The sequence below is a fragment of the Taudactylus pleione genome, unplaced genomic scaffold, assembly GCF_031769625.1.
Source record: "Taudactylus pleione unplaced genomic scaffold, aTauple2 ptg000202l, whole genome shotgun sequence".
Lineage (NCBI taxonomy): Eukaryota > Metazoa > Chordata > Amphibia > Anura > Myobatrachidae > Taudactylus > Taudactylus pleione.
Window position 1 is genome coordinate 2,303,928 of NW_028284604.1, and position 9,697 is coordinate 2,313,624.

At 37.5% G+C, this 9,697-nt stretch overlaps 1 protein-coding gene across 4 annotated transcripts in view; it reads right to left on the reverse strand.

Moving 5' to 3' along the window:
- The window catches only part of EFNA5 (ephrin A5), a 388,883-nt gene extending 379,849 nt beyond the window's left edge, over positions 1-9,034 (reverse strand). For 3 of the 4 annotated variants that reach the window (XM_088477667.1, XM_088477665.1, XM_088477664.1), the window contains exon 1: positions 5,498-7,138. In XM_088477667.1, coding sequence (XP_088333793.1) covers positions 5,498-5,622 — 125 coding nt within the window. In that variant the 5' untranslated portion in view covers positions 5,623-7,138. Of the gene's footprint in view, positions 1-5,497; positions 7,139-8,964 lie in introns of those variants that run through there. The other variant, XM_088477666.1, reaches the window with a different exon arrangement.
- Between the last annotated feature and the right edge of the window lie 663 nt (positions 9,035-9,697).

Below are 9,697 nucleotides of genomic sequence, written 5' to 3' on the forward strand. Positions count from 1 at the left end.
TTTATGTTGCCAAAAAAGTATTCTTCAGTCCATTCAGACTGCAAATCTTCAGTTGGATGTAAAGGATTTCTGGGAGTGAACACAGTTCGCATACCTAGCAGTATTATGCTTTGTAAGGCTCGCTTTCATGTCCAGTCACTTTAGTCTAATATGTATTCTCCATTTATGGAACGCCTAAGAGAGCAGTCGGCCATTTTTGAAAAAAAAAATATCCATGGAAGCCATTTTGTACAGCACAGAGAACCGTGTACTTATACATTTTTGTCTGTTACTGCAGCTTAAAACATGAGATGCTAACTAGATTTTCCTGGAAATCGTTTAAAATGCACATTGGCAGTTATAGGTTTACAGTGAACTCAAATAATGATAGATACTGGAGAGTTGGTTAGACAACAGATTAAATGTATTTATCAGTTTTATTAGCTAATATCATGAGGAAATATACTCAATAAATTTGGAATGTAGACCTTGAGAAACTAGGTGCCTGTCCACAAAACACAAACATATACATGGCTATATACATGACTGTGAATGCATGTATGTTTACGAAGTGTAAATAAATGACGAAAAAATTAAAGCGTAGTTCTAGAGATTACCCAATATCTCCATTTTGAGAATGTTTATACCAAAGTACAAACTGAAAGTGATATTTCAAGTAAAAAAATATATTTCAATTTTACACTGTCTCTAGATGCTAACCTAATTGCACTTAACCACCTCTCTTACAATAAATAATGCATAGTGCTAATTAGAAATAGAAAATAAGTAAAAATCAGTATGTTGTGAAAAATAGGATCAGTAATGTTCATTTTTCATAAATTTCGAAAAATTATTTGCTGCAGTTTTCTAAAAAAGTCTTATATAATTTAATGCAAAAATCATAAAAATTAAGATTATGTATAACCTTCACAACTTTTTGTCACCTTAAAACCTCAATTTGTTGAGTCTGTCACTTAATTATACAATGCATATTTCACTGAGCAGACAATGTGTGAGTTCATGTCCCAGCTTCCTGTAAGATACAGATATTGCTATTAAGTTCTTTCGGCTGTTTCGAGCTTATTTATACTGAATGGCGACTGTACGACCATAACATAAGACTGCTGTTTTAGTATGTATTAAGGTATTACATATCTCCATGGAGAGCGTAACATGGGACAATGTAACATAATGATAGTGAGCATGAGCTTTTAATTGTCATAATTAACATTAGTTTACACATTTTCCAGGAATAGTATTACTAATATATATCATAACTTTATATGCACGCCGATTAAAATATTTACTTTTCAACTGTTAATTTTAAAAAAGTTTCACTTTCAAAAGTCTGTGTAAGTAAAAAAAAGAACATAACTACGACTGATAATCAATACGAGACCTACTGAGCAGACACCTAACTTTGGTAACTGCGTAAGTGATGTGTAAACCCTTCTGAAAATGAATTGAGGGTGGAATTTTTAACCGAGGTAGAGTGAGTGAGAAAGAAAAATCTATGGAAGTGCATATGGGTGATTGTCTATGGATGTTCCTAAAACAGAACAAGCCAACTTTCCTTAAGCACTAATTGTATTCATTCATTTTCTCAGCCCAGCATGAAGCTGGTAGATTGCTGGGTCCATAGCAACAGGGGACAGAAAGAAAGACTCATCTTTATCTATCCCTCTACAACAGGAAACGGGGCCATTGGGTGGAATGTAGTGCTTTCATTATGGGCATTTGCAAAAGATTAAATGGAAAGAATTACAAGAGGGTAATTTTCCCTTAACTAGGTGCCCTTCCTTCAAAGGATGAGGTCTGTAAAACTACTGTTGATTGCATGGGATTCACAAGGGGAAAATACAAGTCTGCTAAAGGAACCCATTTGAAATAACCAAGGTATTCTTTCAAAGCTATAACAGGCTAAAGTAACACTATTAAAGCCAGCAAGCTGCACATAATGAACTACTGAGAACACTACTGCTACACTTTTAATCATGAAAAATTTATTGGACTACAGGTCTCTTTGTCCCTTAAATAGAAATTGCCAAATCAAAAATCCCTTTGGAAATTGGAAGCAGGAACCAATGTATCAGGAACGTGACTATTTATTTTATTTTGCTGCCCCCCAATGATTTTCAAATCTTGAAAAGAAGCCCAGAGCAAGTATAGACCTGGTTTTGCAGTATAGAAAGACATAGTTAAAAGAATTTAGCTGAAACAAAGCTATTTCACAATGCAGCCATGCAAAGAGTGGTAGTCAAACTCCTCTTTATGCTCGCATTAGTTAATTGAGCATATGGAAACCTTTGCATCCATTATTGCGTCAATTAGTCTTTTTTATCAAAAACACTAAGATAATTAATTTTCCCAAGGCACGTGATATATTTTATAGATTATAAAGTAAAAGTTGCTGATCATGGGCCAGTCACATTACGAGTGTTCCAGATACCAAGAATTAATTTGCAAAGGTCTATTTGGTAAGGAAAGCGAACAATGTTATGATGAGTGTTGTGTCTAATTGTTAGAGTAACCTAAGGCAAAAAATAAAGTAAAAACAAAAACTTTTAAGTTGTTCTTTTTTTTCTATAGAACTTTAAATGACTAAGACATCTGTCAGGTAACCCAACCTCATAGTCTACTTTTGTAGCACTTAAAAAAGTGCTTCCAGTCTAGATAATAAATTACCGGTGGTGTTAGTGCCTGGTTACATAATGACTATATCGGAATTCTGGAATACATACAGTAGTTAGGGAGAGCATTTACATTAAGCTAAAAAACTAGGTTATGAGGTTAAGGCAGAGCTGAAACATATTCATTCAGGCATTGTATAAAAATACTGTTTTGTGGTGTCAAACATGAGATAAACGCCACTGCTATTGTATTATGCTAATTGAATAGCCTGACTTATATTAATGATTTGTTATGAATGCAATATATCAAAATTTCAGGCAGGCACATTTTGGACCAGACACTTTTAATTATTCCAGCAGCTTTTTGGCGAAAAGTCAAAACAAGTTCATTACTTGTTCTTCAAACACATTTTCTGCATACAGAGGATGTTGGAATGAAAATCTCCTTACAGAATCCACCAGGTTGTTAATATAACTTATAGTAGATGCCAGAACTTATTGCACCTCAGAGCATGTGGCATATATCTCAGGATTATCTCTAGAGTAAAATAATTTTGCAACTTCAGGAATACCAGCAGCCAGTTATTTTGCTAAAGTAGTATTTTGCCTTGTGCATGTTTCAGTATAGCTGACTGTGGGAAGGCATCATTGCTCTTAACAAGTTAAGCTAACTATATATCAAATAAATCATGGCAGTCACAGTCGCATTCTGCTATTTAGGCTTTCACTACCACTGTTTTATTACACAGGGCTCTATATAGAAAAGGAAAGCAACTGCACCCATTAATTTGTATCTTGAAGTTAAAGAACAAAAGAAATGGTCTTATCAGTTGTTTGCATGTTTTACAGTGCAATTAATGAACTATGAAAAGCATTTAATGGGATCCAGATTCTACCTGGCATTTAAAATAAAAAATGAAGCACATTTTGGCCTTGCTTTCAAACTTTCTGCCAGAATTCTGCTCCACATGCCCCAGCTAAACTGAGCACTCAATGACCATTCACATTTCGAGTGGTGCCACATTAAAAAGATAAAAAGTTAGGTGATGCAAAGATCATCTTGCATGTTAGATTGAAAGTGATAGGTTTATGTGTGCTCTAGCTATATAGTACAGTTTTGTTGCTGTGTTATTTTCCTTTTTTGTCTGCTGCATGAGTCACGATTTCCAGATGTTCTGCTTGAATTCAGATGTATATTTTTGGTCGACATTTTTGAAAAATTCTTTTTGCATACTTCTATATAATATGCCAATTAGAATGCTGCAAGCTCATAAAAAAATCTATTCATATAAGAATACGGTAACTTGTAACTTGGTTTTAGCAGTCACTATTTTTTTTTTTGTATCAACTGCAAACACTGTTAACTTGGAGATTATTCCGCTGTTCCCTCTTGAGCGAGAGAGTTTTCTGCAGGCTATTCTGATCTATTAAAAAACATGACCTGTGACAAAAATCAATGTACTAATCTCAAACTAAACAGCAGTATCACAGGCATATAGCGTAGATAACCCATGATAAAATGTCCTCAGCCTAGCTGCAAGGTAAAGAAAGATTTGGTGCACATCTGTTTTAACAAGACAAAAATATAGAACCCAGGTGACTTTGTCAAACATATGGTCACCATTTATAAAAGGGAATGTGATTTTATGATAGTGCTGCAAAGCAGTTAGAGGGGAAAAAAACACACACACACAAAACAATAAAAAGTGCTGCTTCTAACACCAACCCCCATAACTCAGGAAAGTTATGACTACTCTCAATGAAACTTTTATTCACAGCACTAAACCAAAACACAAATGCTCTTTAATCACATTGATGGGTATTATTTCCAAGTTAATTTGTCCTAGACTTCCAAATCTATTCCTATTCTCGTATTTCATTGTTGTAATCATCATTAACCAAAGCAGCTGCAGACACATTTTTAAAGGAGATCTAACCTCCAGAAAAAAACATGTTTATGTAAAGTTAATTAGTAACTGAGTAGTTGTCTGAGATATTTTGGTTCAAAGCTTCATTATGTTTCAAAGAAACATGCTTCCTACATGGGGACGAGGCTAGTAAAAGGGATGGAAGCACTAGTGGAATTTGACAGATAGATATGTTTGTTCATTTAGGGTGATATTGCTTAACCCTTACCGAGGAAGTCATCAGAAACAAAACTGAGACCACAGGTGGGGGGCAGAGAAAGAAACCTAAAACTTTGACTCCCCAAACCGTTATAAACAGAAACGGATGAGTCTATGCTTGAGTTAGAATTTTTGTCAGTGACTAAGGATCTGGACAAGGATGAAATTAAAAGCCTAGAGATAGAAGTGGGAAGAACTAGTAAGCATGGACTTGACTTATGCAAATGTGCTTGCTGCATGATCACACATCGCCCTATTGTACACAAGATGATGGTAATGCAAGGAGTGATGATAACCGGTACAGTTTATGTTTAACATAGTTAGACATAACGGTTTATACAGCACATGAAGAACATTCCCACTGTTATTACTGATGAGTCATGATTCATAATGCTCAGTTCTCTCCTATGGATTACAAAGCTTTAATAAAAGGTACTCTTTTCTTTGTACGCTATAGAGCACAATATTTGTAAACACCTTTATAGAGATTTATGTAAATGCTAGCTTATATTACTAGAGTCTACGATTTCTTAACCACAGCTAAATACAAGAAGAGATAAAAATATTTAAATTGAGTATATTACAGGGAAAGTGAGCTGCTACTCCTGTATTGCAAGTGCTCCACGGCCACTCGTACACGATATCTGCTACCTGGGTACAGCACTTAGATCATTACATCCTACGTGTGGCTGCAGCTGAATTTGGACAGTGTGTTTTTTAGTACAAAGCAGCATCTCAGTTCTCAACCTCCCCCCTCCTTACCTGGGGTTGGTGCTGTTCCAGTACACCGCATAACGATCAGCAACCACCTTGGAGCCAGGATCCTGGCTGCAAACACACATCCAGAGTAGCAGAGACAGAAGCGTCAACATCTCCACGTGCAACATCACTCCCGGCCAAAAAGAGGGGGCGCGAGAGTAGCGAATAGAGACGAACTAGAGAAGCGGAGCAGGAGATGACTGTGATTATGCAGGGACAGGGCTGCTGCTTTTTTTTTTTCTTAGAGTTAATAGGAAAGGGTGCGTGAATGTGTCTCTGGGACACTACAGCAGCAGAGGGAGAGACAGCCTGGATCAGGGAGGTGCTGGAGGCCGTAAGGCAGCTGTGGCTGCTACTGAGAGCTGGGCGGTGCACATTCACACAGAGCTCCCTGCACACAGAGCAGGGCTGGGAAACAAGGGACACATTCCCTGGACGCACCTCAGGCTCACTACGGTCCAGATGCCAATCCTAGTACCAAACTCAGTGAATAGTATGATTTAATTCAGTGGCTTATGAAGAGGTCTCACGGCTCCTGCGCAGTCTAGAATGTATATTTACGTGCCGCCTCTGTAAAAAGTTACGATGTATGCAAGAATTTGTGTTTGTGGCACTTGCTGGGTAAACGGTTTGTACAATGTCAAGGAAAACAAGCTTCAGAAAAAAGCTGTTGCTGATGCACAAGTGAGAGGGATACAGAGTACGAGAGCTTCTCTTTTAAACCTCTATGGAAACAAAAATTAATTGCTGTCTCCAAAGGTACTACAGTAAAGTAGACCTGGTACTGTCTGTCTGAGCAGTCTGTGTCTTTGGGGTACTTTATGTATCCTCGCCCCCCGCCTCTGTCCTTGTCCTTCCTTTGAGCGGGGTGATGCTTGAGAAGAAATCGAACAATCCTAGGAGCTATGTGATGTCTTACATCCAAACTCAATGCACGGGATGCAAATTAAATTGCTTTATATTGGAGGAAAAAAATAACAAAAAACAACAAACTCCTGGAAATGCATCCAAGTCTTCTGCATAAAACAGCCACATACATAAAGATGAGGTCCAGATATTGCCGCAGGCATCAACAGGAGGGAAAAAGTCACTGTTTTTTTTTTCTTTTTCTTGCAAAGCTGTCCAGTCCCCAGGAGATCAACTTGTAAGAGCAGGAAACAGTTTGAAATAAATAAAATGAGCCACGATATCCAACATCAGACACATGAAAAGCCGTTTTCTACATCAGCTTCACAGTAACTGCAGCTGCTCCTGTACTTGGTAAGGTACACAGGGAAGCAAACACAGAGACAATCATACATCAGCAATCAGGATAGTGTGCACACTGGATAAAGGGTTAAAGAAAAAACAAATTGTAGGATGGAGTAAAATGCCCCAAAAAGTCCCACCCCTCCTAAAGCGAAAGACTCACTGCTTATACTGTAGATCTTGCATGGAGCAGGCAGAATGCGAGTGCTTTTCAATCTGTGCAGTCCGTGCTGTTTATACGAATTCAATACACATGCAGAGGCACTCTGTGTATATATATAGATCTATATAAAAAAGGTGGGTGCTGACACCCGCAGCGGGTGTGCAGGTACGAGCAATAATCTTGCAGATGATGTATTCATGAGAGGCTTACACAGCCGCCGGGTGATCATGTGAGATCTCATGCACTTTACTAGGCAGAAGGGGGGGTCTGAGAGAGCCCAGAGCAGCCACTCAAGGCAAGAGCTGCTGTTTGCTTAGACATTTCCATGGTCTCTCTCTCTTTTTCCTCACTGCAACAGGATTGGTGTGCAACACGAGAAAGAGGCGTCGCTTACCAGCCAATAAACAAATGTCCCCACCTTCCCTAAAGCTGGACTAATTGAATTACATTGAAATCTGGATGCTCAAAAGGCACTAGTGAAACAAGCAAAATGCAGCCAGGGAAGTGCAGCCTCTGGCACTGCAGATTAACCCTTACAAAGCTGCAGTCTTCAGCATCTCAAGCTACTGAATGATTTCATAATTTACCCTACAGGGCATTTCCTCAGCAATACTGCAGCTGTCCACAGATGTAACATTTGTACTAAGACGGCTATCCTTTACTTATACAGTACCAGCATATCATGCAGCACTTACAGAGCATGTATTATGCATTCTCATCAGTCCCTGTTACAGAGGAGCTTACAGTCTAAATTCTGTACCACACAAATACACATATATACTGACATTAATCTACCAGTATAATGGATTGCTGATGTTTCTAGATAGATTGATTAGATTGATAGAATAGATAGACAGATAGATAGATAGATAGATAGATAGATAGATAGATAGATAGATAGACAGACAGATAGATTAACTTTTTGCTTCTTCATAAAGATAGAGAGAGCGAGATGATATATATATATATATATATATATATATATATCATCTAGCTCTCTCTCTCTCTCTCTCTCTATCTCTATATATACACTGTATATATTAATATTGAACAAATCCAGCAAGGACAGAATCCAGCACACCATTTCACAAAAGTTAATGCATTTAGTGAAAGATACCGTTATGATACTCAGCACATAATGTTCAGTCTAAGTAGCCTCCCATGGGCTCGGGGAGCCAAGCTCAAAACCCGATTGGTCCCGACAGCTGTTTTGTGCCTCCTTCATCTGTGGAAGGAGGCACGAAACAGCTGTCAGGACCAATCAGGTTTTGAGCATGGCTCCCCAAGCCCATGGGAGGCTACTTGCACTGGACAATATGTGCTGAGTATCATAACTTAATTTTTTTGATGCTATTAAACCCTGATGGTATCTTTCATTAAATGCATTAACTTTTGTCAAATGGTGTGCTGGATTCTGTCCTTGCTGGACTTTTTTGCAGTAACAAGTAATGATCCTAGTGATCCTAGCATCTGGAACCTGGATATTTTTTGTGATGTGTGCGACCTAATTTGTTCTGTGTTATATATATAGCACCATTTAATCTAATGTACACAATATTTAATTGACACTTATTTTTTTTATGGCTTCAAATTAAAATTAGAGTTGAATTATTTGTAAAGGTTTGCATTTACTGTAGATCAAATTTATGCCCAGTACTAATATATCTCAGGATGCTTCATGTTGCAATTCATAGCTAAAGGTCATTTACCATTGAGGTCTCAGCCCCAAGGTTATGGCTATGGCATTAGCGTCAAAGGGGTATATGTAATCGGTGGCGAGTTCTGTGAAGAGGCGCAATTTCAACAATTTAAAGTAGCAGGGATTTAACATGCAAGACAAATATGGTTTTGTCTTTTAAATCATTGCTGCTTTAAATCTATAGCTGAGATCTCCGAAATCTTACTGCTTCACAGAACCCCCAACCTATTGCATATACACCAAGGAGTTTGTTTCATAGAATATCTGGCGTAGAGATCAATTTAATGCAGAATACATTTGAATTGTTAAATATTTGCAGTGTAAGTAACAGCTCTGGAAGATTTTGACAATATTACTTACTTTTGTTCAGTGATAAGGCCCTCAGACCAGGCATAGACTGTTTTTCTTGAGTGCATGGTCTGTATAGTAATTATAAAGCTCAAACAGATGAGCAGATATTCTTGAACTCAGCAGACCTAGGGAAAGAGCAAAGCATATTCAATGTTAACCTCATGCAGATAGAAAAGCTGTGATTTCCTTTTTATGGGTAATTGAATCTTTGTAGGAAAGCCGATTAGACTGACGTTTGGCTAAAAGTAATACTAATTTTTATTCTAAGCGTGTAGATTTTGTTGCATGTCAGTACAAAAATAATCAAACAATATTTTCCAATACATATGGTTTCTATTAGCTTGTGTTAGTGCCATTTCGATGGTAAGGGTTTTCTAAAAGATTATGATCTACGTCTAAAATCCTGGCAAATCCTTTGTAACCACTGGGAGTGGAGTTAACCCCTTACATGCTGCAGGGTAGAGTTGATTATATAGCAAATCTAGGCAGTAAATGGATTCATTAAAACATCATGTCTTTTTCCTATTAGGGGCTAATCTTAAATCTGATATTGAACTCATAATGAAGGCAGTTTTGTCTGGATAAGAGGGGTATAATTGAAAGACAATGTATTTATGTTAAACTCTGTGGGTGACACTAATGCAGCTACTGATCAATGGAATTTGTTTGCAAATTAGAGAACAGGGCTGATGAAGAGCATAGTTACTCAGATCCATCTTTAATATATACATCAGGCACTTTC